The sequence below is a fragment of the Ursus maritimus genome, unplaced genomic scaffold, assembly GCF_017311325.1.
Source record: "Ursus maritimus isolate PB19 unplaced genomic scaffold, ASM1731132v1 scaffold_7, whole genome shotgun sequence".
Classification (NCBI taxonomy): Eukaryota; Metazoa; Chordata; class Mammalia; order Carnivora; family Ursidae; genus Ursus; species Ursus maritimus.
The window spans coordinates 308,534-326,371 of NW_024426885.1; the positions used below are offsets into that span (position 1 = coordinate 308,534).

At 55.1% G+C, this 17,838-nt stretch overlaps 2 protein-coding genes across 4 annotated transcripts; one reads left to right on the forward strand and one right to left on the reverse strand.

Moving 5' to 3' along the window:
- Positions 1–679: 679 nt before the first annotated feature.
- On the reverse strand, positions 680–10,799 carry PAOX (polyamine oxidase). 3 transcript variants are annotated; one of them, XR_005833194.1, is made up of 8 exons: positions 10,548–10,799; positions 9,504–9,990; positions 8,279–8,478; positions 6,345–6,594; positions 3,754–3,866; positions 3,237–3,394; positions 1,729–2,588; positions 974–1,100 (listed from the first exon to the last, which is right to left on the reverse strand). XR_005833194.1 is itself a non-coding variant. In XM_040624180.1 (7 exons), the coding sequence occupies exons 1-7, from the start codon at positions 10,729–10,731 to the stop codon at positions 957–959; spliced, it is 1,536 nt and encodes a 511-aa protein (XP_040480114.1). In that variant the 5' UTR covers positions 10,732–10,799; the 3' UTR covers positions 680–956. The 3 variants fall into 3 exon arrangements, 1 of the variants encoding a protein (XP_040480114.1); XR_005833195.1 differs by having other exon boundaries at positions 977–1,100; positions 2,462–2,588; XM_040624180.1 differs by lacking the exon at positions 1,729–2,588 and having other exon boundaries at positions 680–1,100.
- A 132-nt stretch (positions 10,800–10,931) lies between these two features.
- LOC103658604 lies at positions 10,932–13,602 on the forward strand. The gene is made up of 4 exons (XM_040624286.1): positions 10,932–10,946; positions 11,222–11,700; positions 13,039–13,122; positions 13,397–13,602. The coding sequence occupies exons 1-4, from the start codon at positions 10,932–10,934 to the stop codon at positions 13,443–13,445; spliced, it is 627 nt and encodes a 208-aa protein (XP_040480220.1). The 3' UTR covers positions 13,446–13,602.
- Positions 13,603–17,838: the final 4,236 nt, after the last annotated feature.

Genomic DNA, 17,838 nt, shown 5'->3' on the forward strand with positions numbered 1-17,838 from the left:
CAGTAGCATGGAGTCCCAGCCTCCGCGGCTCCTGCACCTTCCCCCAAAGTGCCCCCCACGGCAGCACCAGCCTCCCCTCAGGACCTGTCCTGGGAAGAAGCCCGAGCTCTCCGGTGGCAGCCTGGAGCCTGGGCAGTTACTGACCTTGACCTCTAGGCATTTTGTCCCTTCCTCAACTGTGAAATGGCAGCACTCTGTCCCATTCTTGGGACACTTGGAGGATGCAGCAAGATGAGATGGGGTCAGCCGAGCACAGCACCCAGGGCACCCCAACCCTGCCCGCTGCATTGACATGCTCCCCACTCACCCGACACACCACCTATCCCACCCCTCTGCACTCTCAAGGCCTCATTTTTTTATTCACTTCCTCGAGAAAACCTCTGGCCCCAGGTCAGGATGGGGTGCCCCTGTGTACTCATGAGTCCGCGCTCTCTGGCCTTCCCCCAGTCCACCACACAGTGGGTGTCCGCTAAAGTATCTGTCAGTGCAGTCCTGAGACCAGCAATGAGAGCTCGGGAATGCCTGAAGGTGCCAGGAACACAGGGCAACCACAGCATCCAGAGTCCAGGGAGCTCAGGGGAGGGGACACCTGGCCCTGCAATGGCCCAGGCCTGGGGCCTGGCGAAGACAGAAGTGACAGGTGCCGCGGGCCCGAGGTGCAAGAACGAGGAGACATGGAGGCGTTAACACACTTTATGGGCATGCCCCCAGCAGCAGTGGTGGCATCCCATGTCTCATTTCTCCAAGAAGACCTCACACTCAGCTCAGGCTGGGCCTAGCCAGAGTCTGTGACATGAAAAATGAGAGCTTGCCCCGGTCACCAAAAAAGGCAGGCTGTCAGTAATGTCCCCCAATCTCGAGCCAGGCCAGACACTGTCTGTCAGAGGAAAGGATGGTGTCAGCCTCCCCCTGGCACTGGAGGGGCAGAGCTGGGCTCGGAATGGGAGGAGCACGGCTCAGAGCCGGGGCCCGGGCAGCTGTGCCTGGGGGTCCCGCAGAGCGACGAGCCGGTCGGCCTCCCTCCAGCCAGACAGCAGAGCCCCGTGCGTGGTGGAGTAAAACGTCCGATGTGTGGCTTCCCCTGCAAACAGCATCTGGAGCTGCAAAGAAAAGCCAGGGTTAGCCCTGGGTGCCAGGGGTCAGGCTGCAGCCACACGCCTCTCACCGTGGCTGCAGAGCTGACCACAAGCATGTGGCTTTATCGGTCACTAATCCCACTGAGCCCTGAGACGGTCAGGAAGCACGAGCGGTACGCAGACAGCACACACCCCTGCAATCAAAAGCGACTGCAAAATGGAAAAGGCGACAGACGGTTTGGGATGCAATGTGAAGAACTTCACCCAAAACACAGAGTGAAAACCCAAAGAGATGGAAATTAGGAAGGAAAAAGATTAAAAAATTTGAGGACCAGTCCCCCATCCAAACAAAAAAATCCCACAAAAGAAGGAGAAGGAGGAGGCAAAAGAACAGAGAGCTGAGATATTTCCAAGCCTCCTAAGAGGTAAGAAAGAAAGGAAGCTGAATGGCTCTGGACTCCCCGAGAGCAGCACTGAAGAACGTCTTCCAAACGCTGAGGGACGTGCCTCTCCAACTAGGATTTACACCCAGCGTGTGGCTCTTACAGGGTTACCAGTTCTTGGAGCCCCCCCCCCCCCCCGTATCTGTGTCCTGCCCTTGAATCTGGGCAGGCTTGTGAACACTGTGCAGTGGAGTGTGGCAGAGTGGCACCTTCTGACGTCCTAGCCGGGCCACGGGAGGCGACGCAGCTGCCTTCTCCACTGAACGTCTGTGCTGGAGTCCTGGGCCGCCACGTGGCAGCAGCAGCCGTGCTGTGAGGAAGCCTGAGACACACAGAGGCCACGAGCAGGTGCTCCCATCAGTGTCCCAGCCCAGGGCAGCTGTGCAAGACGAGCAGCCTCCGATGACCCTCACCCCAGTCCTGAGTGACCCCGGCACAGGTCAAGTCTTCCCTGCTGAGACCCCAGACATCATGGGCACAAACAGACGGTCCCTTGTGCCCACCTACAGAACCGTCAGCGTAATAAAGTGGTTGTTCCCACCACTGGGTTTCAGGGTGGCTTGTTATGTAGTGACAGGACTAGAACACCTCAAGTCTTAGGGCAGAAAAAGGATATTTTCACACATGTAAACTTTCTCTAAAAATTTACCTCCCCTGCACCCCCTCATCAGGAAGCTACTGGAATAAATGCTCCAAAGAGTAAGTGCACAGGGCAGGCGGGGCAGGCGGGGCACGGGGCGCCGGACAGGCTGGGGCTGCGCACGGGGCGCTGACTCTGGGGCTGCCGCTGGGGCGTGGCAAGGAAGCGATGATGGACAGAGTTAAGAGTCCAGGCAATGACGTGCACAGAAAACGGAGCCCTGCGCTCTCTCACACATGCACTCGGTCACACTCACTTGCACCTGCACACACCTGCCCACAGACTCGCAGACGCGCACTCACATGTACAAACAGGCAGGAAAGGATCCCAGTGTCCTTACAGGCCAGATGTGGACAGTGCCTGGAGCAGACCAGGTGATGGTGACACCCAGCAGTGCTCTTACCAGAAGTGTGCAGCACACGTGGGGAGCTGGGGGCAGAGGGGTGGAAGAGAGCTAGAACCTTATGTGCCAAAGGGAGAGTCAGTCAGGGATGCCTAAAACTGAAAATTCAAGGAGCCACGTTATGGAACGAGCAGGCCATAAAGAGATTATAAGGCACTTGGGAAACTGAACCCTGAGTTTTGGATAATATGGAGGAGTTATCATTAATTTTTAAGTGGGATAACTTTGCTAGAGTCACACATCTTCAGAGGGCACCCTTTATCTTTAGAGACCCATTCGGGGGTGTCTGCAGTAAAACGATGTCATAATCACCGTGGGGGGGTGGAGACGGGCCACGGCCACTACCGCACAGCGCTGAAGCTGCAGGTAGGGACCCACAGGTCCAGCCTGCTTGTGCACACATCCAGTCTTCCACGACTGACTGTTCTGTAAAACGTGGCAGCACAAGCATGTTATTTGGAGATGCAGTAAATTTGGAGCTGAGACTCGGGCCCTCCGGCAGCCTGCTGGACTTTGTTATTTTGTTATTTTGCTACCAGCACTGTAGAATTTTCTGATGCTTTAGGCTAAGTGCATTAGAATTCTGATAAAATAATACATGTTTCATGATTCCTAATTTCAAAAAACCCTGGGACTCAGCCACAGGGGCCCCGTGCCACCCACGCCCGCCTCACCTGCGCCTCCGCGCCGTCCGCGGGCAGGGGCTGTGCCAGCAGGTCAATGTCATCCCCGGTGCTGCCCACGGCCACGTAGCTGTAGGAGCCCCTGGTGTACGGGGCGCTGTGCCAGCGGGAGCGCAGCACGCTCCTGGGCGCGGGGAGCCTGGCGTTTCCTGCACCCAGAGATGGCATCAGTGCGGCACCACTGCCCCCCGGCCCCCGTCCAGCTGCCCTTGAAGACCCCGCAGTTTAAAATGAAGGAAACCACCCGGGGAAGAAAACCTCACCATGAGTGCATTCATCAGAGGCTCTCCCTGTCTTCCCACTTTGCTGAACTCAGGACACCCAGAAACAGAAAACAGAAGTGGAAAGTGTTTACCAAGCCCTTTCAGTTCCTGGGAGATAAGCACTCTGAGTGACCCCACTAACACCAGCAAGGACTGTCCCTGGGGGGTTATAGCGCCAAGCTGGGTTCCTGTCCAGAGATCACCAACAAGGAGCCCCTGTGGTGCCGGCCACACACGCTCAGTACCTGTCACCCTGCGAAGCACTTGGGTTAGAGACAGAAGCACTTCCTCGTCGGACAGAGTCTCCATAAACTCGGACTCCAGCCCAGCGATGAACCCGCAGAGGACATGGACAGACCTGTGCAGAGAGACACACCCTGAGACGACGTCCGCCGGGTCACCTGTGCAGAGCACGGACGGCACCGCAAGGGCGTCCTGCACCCGCCTGCGGTTCCAGTGTCCGCGGATCTCTTCATAACACTGGACGGTGTGTGCTGCTTCTCCTGTGTGGACATACACGCTGACGTGCCCACCGCGTGTGAGTGGCTGTCCCTTCACAGAGCGGGGGCAGCGCACACACCACACTAGCAGACACGGGGCTCTTCCGGACACGCACACCGTAGAAAAATAAACAAATAAATGCCCGATTCACTGGAGAACGTCCCAGCTGAAGCAGAGAAAGTGATTAACCGTTCAATCTCGACTCTTGAGTACACGTCTGTCACCTTCTGTGGGACAAACGAGACACGGGCACAAAGCACTTCTGCGGCACGCTGCTGTGCGGCAGTCCCCGGGACAGCCCTGTGCGGTGGTCTGAGTTGCCAACTGAGCAGCTCCTTCTCTCATGGACACTGTTGTTACTTGAAAGAACATGGTTGGTATTCAAGCTTGGGTGTTTGGCAGACCTTTTCTTGAAAATGAACAGTGTGTCTATCACAAGGAAAACGACTGCAAGCATTTACTGCCGCTGATAAAATTCAAGCTCTCAAGCAAAAATTACAGTTTTAGAAAACTAGTATCTGCCACCAACAGCTTGATAGGTTCCCAATACCAAGAGAGTTTTCTGAGATCCGTGGTGATATTGATAACTTACTTGTTTGATGTCGTACCATGAAATATACCAACGTTTCGAAGACTGCATGAACCGTTGTTTTCAGAATGACCAAACTAGGGACAAGTGCAAGATCCATTCAAAGTTTAGCGCAGACTGGATTTTAGCGCCCTCAAGCAGAAACATCCACGCGCGAGCTTTCGGATTCCGCACCGCACCTGACCTTGAAGGACCGACCATGTCTTAGGTGTCGGTGCCGTATCGAAGAGTACACACGTCATCTGAAGTCTGTGTACACGCTACCCCTTTTCCGCGCTACGTATCTGAGTGGAGACTTTTCATCTCCTTCAAGCGGACGAGACACAGCACCCCACATACTGACAGCCTTGAGAGCCGAGCTGTCTGCTCTTAGGCCAGAGAGTAAAGAGATTAGGAAAAATGACAAAGCATTACTCTCCTCACTAAATTTCGTTTTAGAAATATAGTTATTTTTCACCCGAAAAAGTTAAAAAATAGTTATTTTTCATTTAAAAATGTTAATGTGTTTTCATTTAAAAGTGCAATGGGGTTGGGGTGCCTGGGTGGCTCAGTCGGTTAAGCATCTGACTCTCGATTTCAGCTCCGGTCATGATCTCAGGGTCATGGGACTGAGCCCCATGTCGGGCTCTGCACTGAGGGTGGAGTCTGCTTGACATTCTCTCTCATCCTCTGCCCCTCCCCCCTCTCAAGAAAAATGCTATTTATGCTAACATGGTATAGATTTACTCAGTTTAAAGAACAAATATTTTTAAATTTCTCAGTTTTAATTTCTAATGTGGTAAATGTACAGATACGACCACCTAAACAAAAGCTCTTTGGACTCCTCAATCTTTCTGAAGAGTATAAAAGGGGGTCCAGAGACCACAAAGTGTGAGAGCCACCGTCCTGGACCACAGAGTATCCCGAGGACTGTCCCCACCAGTGTCCCGAGCACAGGCTACGGAGCCAAGCACACCCGGCCACCGTTCCGCTATGCATCCACACCCCTGGGCACGCTTCCAAACCCCTGGATGTCAGGTTTATGTTCCGGGCAAAGGCCGCATGCAGGGCCCCTCAGAGGTGGGAGGAGCCCGTGCACCCAGCCCCTATGGCCGTGGGGGATGAGCGTTGCTGACAGGCGTTTTGTCCTCCAGGCCAAGAATATGGTCCCCAATCCTCCCACGTCTCTGTATGGAAACTCGGAATCATGTCTGCCAATTGACTTGCTGGAAAAATCAGTCCCTCCCTCCCTAAATTATTCATGGTCTTATTTTCTGAGTTAGCACCGAGTCCATATACACTGCATTCTTTATGCGTTATAGCTGGACCACACGAGATAGCCCCTGACGGGTCTTTGATTCCTGACTTATAAGGATATTTTGTTCAATTACTGATCAGGTTTAAATATTATCTCCCGGTTACAGACACTTCCACGTTTCAAATTCTTTCTGTAACCCACACACCCCAGCTTCCTGGGAATTTCAGTAAATACTTTCTTACTAAGTCCACATACCCTCCAGGCCACCAGCTCATTCTAGGACCCGAGACATGCCAACGGGCTGCCTACAAGAGGCTTCCGTCTGTCCCTGCAGTGGTTAGGGCACCAGTGTCTGTCATTGGCGCTCTGGGGTGCCCTTAGAATCCCACGCAGAAATCTTCCAGAAATGTCTCCGAGAATCACCGCACTGCTGGATTCTCAACCAAACAAAGGCCAAGGAACCAGGCCCCTCCGAGCTCACCTCACAGAAACTCAAGAAGCATACGTACTCAGAGGGCAGGACCAAAAAGCCAATGAGCTTCTTGAACCAGACGTGCTGCAGCTCAGAGGCGATGTCCTCCAGGGGCGACGTGTCCTCCCACACCACCTGGATGTGCTGGCAGTCTGGCTCCCAGAAGGGCTCCTCGAACTCCAGGAAGATTTTATTGCTGGTCCCAAAGCCTATTTTCCTGATCGCTTCTGCCTTCTCAGTGGGCAGTGGTGGTTCAAAGAAGGTGTCCAAGTGTTCTTTAAGAAAACCTGCAATTCACAAGCAGACTCAGCTTACACCACATAAATCTCTCCTACTGGAATGGACAGCCCCAGGAACCCACCCTGACGCCCATCAGAGCAGTCAGAGAAAGGAGGCTTCCAGAGACCATGTCCACTAGAGACCCACACCAGCCCCAGCTCAACTGGGCTCCCAGAAATCAGGCTGGCTCTGACCATCGGGACTCAGCCTCAGTGAGCAGCACCGCAGTGCAGGGACACGAAAGGCCCTGTGGCCATCTGGTCAGGCAGGGACAGCTGTCATGCCCCACCCAAACTGCTCTGTAGGACAGTTTCTCACTTCTAAACCTGTCTGCCTCTCGACATCTGCAAACCCTGCAGCTCTGGAGTCCTCAGAGTAGCATCACAATATGTAGGCTTTATCCAGATGCTACATGAAAAATAATCTGCATGGCAAAAAAATTAATTCTGGGCCAGAGTCAAACAACGAGACAGACTATTTGCAGCACAACCAGTGTCCTGACAGCACAGATAACTTGCAAGCCAGTGAGTGAAGGACGAACAGCCCAAGAGGAAACAGATCCACAGGGGCTGTGAGGACCCACAGAGGGGTCACCATGCCCTCCACCACAGTCCCATCTGCCCAGACCCTCAACCCAGCAGCTCCCACTACTGTGATCTATTCACACAAGTGTTTTTAAATGCACATGGAAAATTCCATGTAAAACAAAAGAAGTGAAAATAAGCTGAATTTCCATCAACTACACAATATTAAGCAATGACCCCTACACACAAGAAAACACTACGTGGCTCTAAAGAGCCAATGTGACAGGTGTCCTGGCTCCCAGTGAACAGCATCGACAGGCACGGTAATGCACTCACTACTGAGAGCAGCGGCTCGGCAAGCACGCACTGCGACGGTGAACGAACACAGACACCGCTGGCGGTCAAGGAAGACTGAGGGACCCATGCGTGCTGACGTGGAAGGACTGACGGAAGTTGTATTAACCAAGAAGAGAGGGGGCGGCAAAGAGAGCAGCCGCAGACCATGCGACTACGTCCCGCCTGAGTCCCCGTGTGGGAGAACGGAGCTGGTGCTCGCAAGCTCACCCACCGCCAGCACGTCCGTCCTGAGCGAACCGGGATGGCTGGACCCTTGCTCTGCGCCCTCCATCAGCCCTGGCCCCTGCTAGCTTTGTGAACTCGCACAGGTAAGCGGCATAACTCTGTCTGCATCTGTCAGACAGGACGGGGACCTACGCGCAGCCGGCGAGATGGCACAGACACGGGTTGGCTCTCAGCCGCCTCCGCCTTTTGTCAAATTGCCAAAATGGCTTGTGCCTCGGGCGTCAGATCCAGAATTAAACAGAACCATGTGCTGGACCCTCCCTTGATTACACCAGGACTGAAGCTGAGAGTTGCTTTCACACCCACTTCCGTCTCCATGAAAGCACAGCTTCGGTGAACTTCTGGAAGCAGTCCCAGCCTTTCCTCAGAAAGGAGCAAGACATGCATTTTCTCTTACTGTGCAACTCAATTCCAAACCATGCAATTGCTACAAAACACAACAGAATAATCCTGCCCGAAACTAGATAGAAAATGTGAGCTAGAGCCTGAACAACACTCCAGAGCCCGCTGAGCTCGGACAGAGCCAGAGGTCGGGGCCCCAGGCGTGGTGACCAAAGGGAAACCTGACAGGGAAAACGGGCTTTACCTAAGGGCACGGTGATGATGACATGGTGTGCAGGGAAGCAGGCCCCGTCCTCACACTCCACCAACACTGGAAACGTCTCCCCAGGAGACAAGGCTTCCTGGAAGGACCCATTCCAGTGAATGGTCTTCACGGGCTTGTTAAAAACGATCACACCCTCTGGCAAGGAGGCCATTATGCGGTTTGTGAGCTCCTGGTAGCCCCTAGGACAGACAGAGGTGTTGCTGTTCTCAGAGGGAGCTGCGGGCAGAGGCGGCCCTGCAGGGAAGGAGGGAGGAGGGCAGGGGTTCTCCCCAGGGGTTTCCAGTCTGCCTGAGGAACACTAAGACTACTGCCCAGGCTAACAGGGGGATTAGGTGAGCGTGAGCAAATGGAGGTAATTGTGGCAGGACAAGGCCTCCTCCCTGCCCACCTGGAACCCTACTTCTGATCACAAATGCCCTCCCCTGCCAGGAGGCTTGGGGTGACTCCTGAGAGCCCAGCAGGACAGTCCTGTGAGGGCCTCTTGAGTGCTCGGTGAGGGGAGAGCCTCCCACCACAGGGATGGGCTGTCTGTCCATCGGGCTGGAGCCTCACACAGCACTTAGCACATAAGAGGCCTCGTAAACACAGGAGGAAGAAAGCGTTACGAGATGCACTGCCTTCTTCTACCCACCTTTTCCTGAAAATAATTATTTTTCCCAAGTGAGCAAAACTAGAGAAACGAATGAGCAATCTCTCGAAAACAAGGAAGACAAGTGCCCTCCTGACCGTCTCACCATTCCCCTGCTTCCCAAAGCTCAACCTGAGGTAAATGGAAAGGGTCCCAGGGTATATGGAGAGGGACCAGGGTGCATAAAGGGGCCCAGGGTTCAGAGCAGACCTGGGCGCATAGAGAGGGGACTGGGGTGCATGGAGGGGGTCCCAGGGTACATGGAGGGACTCCAGGAGCACAGGGAGAACTCAGGTAAATGGAGGGGGCCCCAGGGTGCATGGAGGGGGCCCGGGGTGCGTGGAGGGGATCTGGGTGCATGGAGGGAGCCCAGGGTACATGGAGGGGGCAAGGGTGTATGGAGGGACTCCAGGAGCACAGGGAGGGGAACTCGGGTAAATGGTGGGGGCCCAGGGCACAGGGAGGGGGTCCCAGGGTGCCTGGAGGGGATTGGGTGCATGGAGGGACTCCAGGAGCACAGGGAGGGGGTCCCAGGGTGCCTGGAGGGCTGACTGGGTGGGCGGGGCATGCACATACCCAGGAAAGGTGCAGTCCAGCCCGGGCAGCACGGTGTACTCCCCGAAGGGTGCGAGGGCCACCAGGTCCATGCTGTGGGTGCCACTGACACAGCACTCCACATTGAAGAAGCTGTTGAGGATGGCCAGCTTGAGCTTCCTGGTCTGCTCATCCCCCGTCCAGCCAGCCGCGTGCTGACGGATCTCCTTCTTGAGGTACTCCCCAACGCTGGGCACTGGGGCGTCGGCTGTGTGCAGGAACTCCCGAGTCTGGTCTATGAGACTGTAGAACAGACTCGCCATCTCCACCACCAGCTCACGGCTCACACTTACCCCGGAGCTGCCGTAGGACACGGAGGGCAGGCCCACATGACCCCCGGTGTCGATCTGCTGGTTCTCCTCTGACAAGTCCCTCTCCCCCAGCAGCTGGTACCTGGCAGCCAGCTGAAAGACCGGGTTGCCCTGTGAGGGCCCGTGGATCCAGTGAGCACCTAGTTCTAGCACACCACCTGGGGGGGCAGGACATGACACTTTGAGGTTCTCGCCCTGCAAAGGCCAACCGGAGCCCTTCTGCTGGAGCACACCGGCCCTGCCCTTCCCAAATATGCTCTGAGAAGTAGCCCCAGGGACACAGGGTCCTGAAGACTACAGTCCTGGGCCTGGTCAGACCTAGTTTAAGGGGAACATTTGGGGGGCGGGGGAGTGCTGGCCTGCACCCGCCTTCGGAGGACACTTGGAGAGCCGGCATGGGGGCAGAAGGGGCGCCTGGGAGTGACCCGGAGGCTGGAGGGGGAGCTCCTTGTGGGACACAACCAGAGCGACTGCAGAGACATAGGTAACCCTCTCCGGCGGGGCCGGCCTGCCAACCGGGCAGCCGAGTTTCGGGGACCAGTGAACTTGGCCTGGTTAAGTGGGGAGGGGCGGAGATTCACTCGGGGGGGGCCAGGTAAGGCTTCCGGGTCGGTTAAGCCCGGGTGCAGACCGGACCAGGAGCGGCAGAGCCCGGGCAGCACCCGTTGGGTTCCGGAAATGGGCTCGGGGAAGGGGTTCCGGGAGAGTCCGTTACCGAAGCCGCGCTCCGAGCGGATGCGGCCGCCAGCGCGGCCAGTGGCCTCCAGGACCCGCAGCTGCGGGGAGGCCGGGTGGCGGCAGAGCCTCTGCGCGGCGCCCAGTCCCGCGATGCCGCTGCCCACCACCAGCACCCGCGGGCCGCGGCCCGAGCTCTCCGCGCGGCCTCCGCTCGACTCCATCGCGCCGTGCCGGGCAGTCCCCGTGCGCCCCGCCGCTCCGAAGTGCGGAGAGCGCCGACGGGACCGCGGCGGGGGCTGGAGGTGGGGCGCGGGGCGGGGCGGGGCGGGACGGGAGGTGGACGGGAGGTGGACGGGAGTGGAGGCGGGGCTGGAGGCCGAGCTATAGGGGAGGGGAGGGGCGGGGCGGGGGCTCCAGGCTGATGGACGTGGACGCAGTGCCGCAGGCGGAGTGATGGGGCAGGGGTGCGATGGGGTGGGGGCGCGGGGCGGGGCGGGACTGGAAGTGGATGGGCGGGGCGAGGGTTCGAGGTGGATGGGAGGGGCGGAGTTGGAGAAGGAGCGATAGGGGAGGAGGGGGCGAGGTGGGGGACGGGCTGGGGGGCTGGAGGAGGCAGGAGCGGAGTTGGAGCGGAGCGATAGGGGAGTGGGGGGCGGGTGGAGGCGCCCAGCGGCGGGAGCGCGCCTGGGGCCGCGAGGCTTGGAGGCGCAGGCAGGTAGGTGGAGAGAGGAGCGAGGAGCGCGGGATGAGGCCAGGCCCCGGCGGCAGGCGCACCACGTGACCCTCTGGGCTGGGTTTGGGGCTTCCCCTAGAGTTGCGGCCCACGTGCGGGCTGCAGGGCAGGGTGAGGGCGAGCGTGGCCCCATAGGTGTACGTCCCGCCGACGGCCGGCGCCGCGGCCCTGCTGCTGGGCGATCTGGGCGGGTGTCCCCATGGAGGGCGGATGGGGCGGGCCGGCCGGCCGGGCGGCTCGTGTCTCCTTCCGAGGGAGACGTGGCAAAGGCGACCAGAAGGTGCGTCACCTTGGGACCTCGTGGAGCCTATGGCTGGAAGTTCGAGGGTGGCCGTGCTGTCAGGGTGGGACAGGGAGAGCTTAGCACGTCCAAAGTGAGGCTGTGGAACAGCCTCTCGGCGGCGACACTGTTCTGTGTGTGGTCACAGGTGTTTATACACACAGTTCGAGATAAAAGGTAAGTGAAGAACTTTCTCGCATGTCCCCCTTCCCCACCCGCCCCAGGAGACATTTAGTGGATGTGCCAGCATGCAGGCCTTTCTAGAGAGCTCCCCTAATTCAGGGAGGTCTGCTCTCCACTGTCTTGGAAGGGTTAGAAAGCTGCCGCCCTCTGCCAAGAGGCTTCCCTGCAACACGGCGCTAGGGCGCGTTATTCCTTCTTAGGCACGGGCTAGGTCCACTGGGAGGCTTCCGTGGACCTTCTGTGGCCACCTATTCCAGCCAGGGAGGGTGGCCAGGGACGGGAGGCTCTGCAGGCTTCAGCCACCACTCCTAAGTCAGCGGCAGTCTGGGTAGATGGTCTCTCTGTCTGGGTTTCCCCCTCTCCATCTCCCAGAGGATTCCCTTCTATCCCCCTGTGCTGGCCCTCCTCAGCCACCTATTTTTTTTCTTGATTCACTCACCTATTTGGGTGAAGCCGAAAAGAGGTGGCTGGGAAATCATTTTTTTAGTGATACTGCAAACCTGAAAATGTCTGGTTTCGTCCTCACATTTGATTTGTAGTTTGCCTAAGCATAGAACTCTAGGTTGGAGACCTCTTCCTTCAGACTGTGAAGGCATCGTCTCCTCCCTTCTAGGAGTGCTGTTAAGAAATTCACAGGCAAGGGCACCTGGATGGCTCAGTGGATTAAGCATCTGACTTTCAGCTCAAGTCATGATCTCAGGGTCCTGGCACTGAGCCCTACATTGGGCTCTCTCCTCAGTAGGGGGTCTGCTTGTCCCTCTTCCTCTGTCCATCCCCCCACTCGTGCTCTTGCTCTCGCTTTCTCAAATCTTAAAAAGAAGAAGGAAATTCACAGGCACTCGAATTGATGACCGTTTACCACAGTGGAGGTTTGCTCCTCTCTGCACAGTTTTAGGGTCATCTGTTGAAATTTCACAGTGCGGTGCCTCCATGCGCCTGGACTTTCTTTCCCTATGTTGGGAACTCAGTCTGGAAACTCCTGTCCTTCAGTCCTGGGAACTTCTTCCTAGGTTATTTCCCTAATCAATGGTCTCCATGAATGACTTGTCCGCCATTTGCTGTTACCTCTTTCTAAAATTCCTATTTTAGGATGTCAGGGGTTTGAGACCGAACCTTGAACGTTCAATGTATTCTCTCCTGTTTTCCATCTTCACCTGTTGCTCGGCTTTCTGAAGGATTTCTCCCCATGAGGCTTTTTTTTTCTGCTGTCATAGAGTTTAATTTCCAAGAGCAAGGAAGCAATGTCTGCGGATATGAATGAGAAACGTTGAAGTGTTGTTCTCCTGCTTGGTAGGGTTGCTGCAAATTGTTTCTTCTGTTTCTACCTTCCAGGAAGACACTTTACATGCTGGCGGGTAATGTTTGTTTGCTTATGAAGAGGAATAGGCCAGAAGGCTGTTTGGAAATATCAGCTTTGTAAGTGGGGCTCATCGAATTTGAGCTTGACTCCGGGGTGCTCAGGGTGGGGAGCTGTTAATTGGGGAACCCCACCCCATCGGTATCTCTAAGTCCTTCCTTTGGGCTGACCAGGCTCCCAGTAAGAGTCTCCCAGTGTCCTTCCTGCAGCATATAGGTCTGGCTGCTAGTATTTTTGAAGCCAAAGAGTGGACAGGAGTGGGGAGGGTGAGCATTCTGGGTGCTGGAGACCCACCCCCAACTGTGCCTCCTTCTGGAATCCCTCTGTGCAAAGACAGATATCCAGGCTGCTGCCACGATGGCACCAGGGCCACTGCCTATAATCTAACAGCTTCTTAAACATGAGAAGACCTGTTCAAATAATTCAAGGTGCTGAGGACTCATCCCGGAATAAGAGACAAATCCCAGCCCTCGTGGAATTCAGAAAATGGACATACAAATATATATAAATATGTGATTCTCAATGAAATGTACATGCAAGGGATGCATGTGCTTTAAAAAAAAATGATGTTGGGAGAGGTGTTGCCATAGGGCGGGAAGTGGTGTCTGAAAATTCTTGCACTGCCCAGACCACAGGCTGACCCCTCTCCTGATACTGAACAGTTTCTGTGGCTGGTTATACAGGCAACCAAGCAGGTCAAGGCGCCCATGAGTGACTGCCAGGAGTGGCCTGCTGTCCTGGGGACCGCAACGGTGGAAAGCAGCTTTTGTGCAGCCACTTGCTGAGTGGGTGGCCCTGGGCCCCCCCACAACCCCCCACACACACACACACTCTTCCCTCTGCACCCCATCCCAGCTCCGGGACAGCTGGCTGGTGCACCATCTGCCACCGCCCCCTGCCCGGGGCTTGCGTCATGGTCACACAGGGAAAGCGCCTAGATGACAAGACTCATCAGACCATGCTGGGCCCTCGAGGTGCACCCTGAGTCCTAAGGCGTGCACCTGACCGCTGCACAGCCCCCAGGTGGGGACATAAAGCCCTGGGAGGAAACCGGTCATGGGGACCCAGAGTGGGCTGCAGCACTGGGCCTGGGACTAGTTTACAGAGCTGACCGCCTGATGCCTGGCCTTGTCACTCAGCTTGACGTCTCAGGCAATCTGACTGAGTCCAATGAAACGTATGTTTGGGGTGCAGTCACCCTGCCCCTAGTGTCACCTGTTTGCTGGGAGGAACAGCTCTCTCTTTGGGGGAAACTTTACCCCCCAGCTCTGGCACCTGAAGCAAAGCCGCTGGCTCAGGGGGCTTCCTTCTCAGAGGTTCCCCTGCATGCCATCTGGTTCCCCCAGGGTTCAGTCAGCAGGGTCACTGGGCTGTCGTCAATGTCCCAGATGTCTGGTCTACCACTGGGGACACTTCAGCCCACAGATTAAAGATTCTTTGAGGTCCCAAACTCAGCAAAGTGGCCGCTGGTCTCTGGGTTTCTCACAGGTACGCCCATGGTGAGGGTGCTGCAGTGACCCCTGAAATCAAGCTGGTGGTGGAGCCCAAGCGGCCCACCTGTTACCACAGTGGCCAGTTCTTCTCCTACTCAAGACTCTTTGCCAAATAACCAAACCATATTTGATAGCAAGCTGGTAATTTATTCAATGACCAGAGAATGGAGAAGGGGAGTTCATGCTCTAAAGGCATCTTCTTTCTGATTAGGTCTCATGGTCAGGGTTATATGGGGTTAGGATAATTAAAGGGCTGGGAAGCAAGCTGACTAGGGGTTTTTTAGGGAAGAGGAAGAGGGCTTTCTTGGAATCAGACTGCCACCTCTTTTTTTTGCCTTAAATGGGCGCAGTTGAATCTGTCAGGGCACGAGTAGGTGTTTGGGGTTTTTTTAAGATTTTATTTATTTATTTGACGGTGGGGGCAGGGGCAGAGCAGCAGGCAGAGGGAGAGGCAGAAGCAGACTCCCCGCTGAGCAGGGAGCCTGACCCTGGACTTGATCCCAGGACCCCTGGATCATGACCTGTGCCGAAGCCGGGCCACCCAGGCACCCCTGGGTATTTTTGTTATTACAATGATATGGTAATGATCCTGAGGTCATCTGGAGGGTTAGCACAGTGTCTGAACTGAATCCAGCTGGTCCAAAACTGGGTTACTGGAGCTCGTTTGGGGCTCGTGGCTTGTGGCCTGGACCTTAGTGTCTGGTGGCAAGCAGCACCTGTAAGCAGGGCTAGAAAAGTGGGTTACTGTGGCCTGTTTGGAGCCTGTTAGTCTCGAGTGACACACCCACTGCCCCAGACAAGGCTGCACTGTGCCACCTTCATGGACCTGACTGTAGGACTGTGAGGGACATATCTGCATGCTCGTTCTTGGTGAAGGAGGCCTCCTTGCATGGGCCTTGGCCACTCTGGGCAGACCAACTGGCTAGATGCTGGCCCTTTCTCCAGGTGGCTGGCAGTACCTCAAGGCTGTCGCCCCATTTTCAGGTTTCACTGTCACTGTCCTCGCCCCATCAACTGGTTCTATCACCCTTGAAATTACCCTATGTCATGTTTTCAGCTGTCCTGTCCCTTTATAATCTGCCAGTGGCCACCCAGCAGTGGGCCCTAGTGAAGGTATTCCAATACTCGCCAATACTACCATTGTCCTTTTGGTCATAGACATTCTAGTACGTAGGAAGTGGTATCTCGTTGTGGTTTTGATTTGCATTTCCCTGGTGACTAATGATATTGAGCACCTTTGTGTGTGAGCATTGGCCATTTGTATATCTTTAATGGAGAAATTTCTGTCCAATCCTTTGCCCATTTTTTTAAAAGTTTGTGTTTTTTTTTTTTTTTTTTTTTTTTTAGTAATCTCTACACCCAACATAGGGCTCAAACTCATGACCCTGAGATCAAGAGTCACATGTCCTTCCAACTGAGCCAGCCAGGTGCCCCTCCTTTGCCCATTTTTTAATGGTTTGGGTTTTGTTATTACGGAGTTGAACATGTCCTTTGTATATTCTATAAAGAAGAAGCTTACCAGATACATGATTTGCAAAAATTTTCTCTCATTCTGTGGGTTGTCCTTTCACTTTCTATGGGGTCCTTTAAAACACAAAAAGTTTTTAATTTTGCTGAGGCCCAATTTACATATACATATATTATGAAAATTAATCAAGGGAAACCTCACGAAAACGGAGTCAGGTGGCCAGAAGGGGGAGCCATACCACTCCATATGGATTACAGGAAGACCTGAATTATAGACCCCAGCAGAAGAGCTCGACATTGCATCCTCCACAAAAAACGGCCCACCCTGCACCGCAGCCAAGAAACCCTTATCACCTCGGACTGTTGCTCTTTAGTTCAAAGCAATCCCTCCCAATGTCCTCCTCCTTCTCCATAAGATAAAGTTCCTCTCCTTTGTTGGACTGGCCCATGGTTTTTCTATAGCTTGCATGTTCCTAATTGCAATTCTCTGCTATTCCCAAATAAACCCATTTTTGCTGGTAAAATAAGTGACTTTTATTTTGAAGGTTAATACAAATACATTTGTTTTGCCACTTGTTCTTTTGTCCCTAACTTTATGGAAGACAACAGCTATTCTCCTGGACACCAGCCCTGGGGTTTAGAAAACGTCTTTTATGCTGGAACCATCTCATTGTGTGTGCCTGTCACAGTGGTGTAACCCACCTGACATAGTCTCCTTTAAACAGGGTTGGTAACCTGTTTGTTTGCATGAGAATGTCTTTATTCAACCCTCAGCCTTGAAATAAACTTTGCTGAGTATTCGATTCTGCTTTGAATTTTATTATTTGAAAACGTCAGTTTTACTTTTCATTCGTAGATGATCTGTCTTTTGTCTCCACTATTTGCAGGACCTGAACAAGAATTCAAACGGAGGCCTGGTAATACATGGCTGAACACCTACATGTTATAACCAAAATAATTTAAATACATTTAAAATGGCATTGTTAAAATTTAATCTTACTTTAGTAAAACTGTAGGTAATCTAGTGTTCAATAGCTCTCTAGTTGCCAATGTAAAGAACCAGTCTGGTGCTTCATGCATGCCGAGTCTAGACCTGTGAATACATAAATCTCAGGGATTCCCAGTGCTTAATGGTCCTAAAGGTAGGGTCTTGCTGCCGCTGTCTTTTTTTTTTTTTTTTAAGACTTTTTATTTATTTGACAGAGTGAGCGAGCACGCACAAGCAGGCTCCCGCTGAGCAAGGAGCCGCACGCAGGACTCGATCCCAGCCCCAAGCCAAGGCAGACGCTTCACCGACTGAGCCGCCCACATGCCCCTTGCTGCCACTGTCTTTTCCGCGTCTGCGCGCTTCTTTCTGCCAGGGACTCGTTTGCACCCCGCAAACCCGGTTTCCGCTGACTCCGCGGGGGCGGGGCGCCCCACACGACCCCGAGCGGATTCCGCTGGATTCCGCAAGCCGCGACCCCGCGTCCAGCCCAGAGCCCGGCCTCCGGGACCTTCGTCCCGGAAGTGGGGGGGACGAGCCCGGGACGTGGGGGGTAAGGGCCGAAGGCCAAAGGTCAAGAGGCGCCAGCAGGCCCGGGGGTCTCCGGGGAAGGTAAGGGCCCCAGGGCTCGGGGTCGCCAACGGCCGGCGCGGGGCTGAGGGCACCGCACAAGGCCGACCCTCCGAACCCCGCTCCCGCTCCTCAGCCCGCCGAGGCCCACAAGCCGCCCTCCGCCCCCGGACCCTCGGCCCCGCCCTCCGCCTCGCCACGCCCCCTTCCGCCCCGCTGGTATCGCGATGCCTGAGCCGTCGCGCGACGCCGGCCCGGAG

What these genes read in the sequence shown, in the direction of transcription:
- PAOX (XM_040624180.1), bottom strand. Translation starts at nt 10,731, where the DNA reads ATGGAGTCGAGCGGAGGCCGCGCGGAGAGCTCGGGCCGCGGCCCGCGG. An exon ending in CATCATCACCGTGCCCTTAG is followed by an intron (nt 6,595 to 8,278) that starts GTAAAGCCCGTT and finishes TGTGAATTGCAG; the next exon opens with GTTTTCTTAAAGAACACTTG. An exon ending in CGGACGGCGCGGAGGCGCAG is followed by an intron (nt 1,101 to 3,236) that starts GTGAGGCGGGCG and finishes TTTTCTTTGCAG; the next exon opens with CTCCAGATGCTGTTTGCAGG.
- LOC103658604 (XM_040624286.1), top strand. An exon ending in CACACAGTTCGAGATAAAAG is followed by an intron (nt 11,701 to 13,038) that starts GTAAGTGAAGAA and finishes TCTACCTTCCAG; the next exon opens with GAAGACACTTTACATGCTGG. An exon ending in TGTTTGGAAATATCAGCTTT is followed by an intron (nt 13,123 to 13,396) that starts GTAAGTGGGGCT and finishes CTCTGTGCAAAG; the next exon opens with ACAGATATCCAGGCTGCTGC.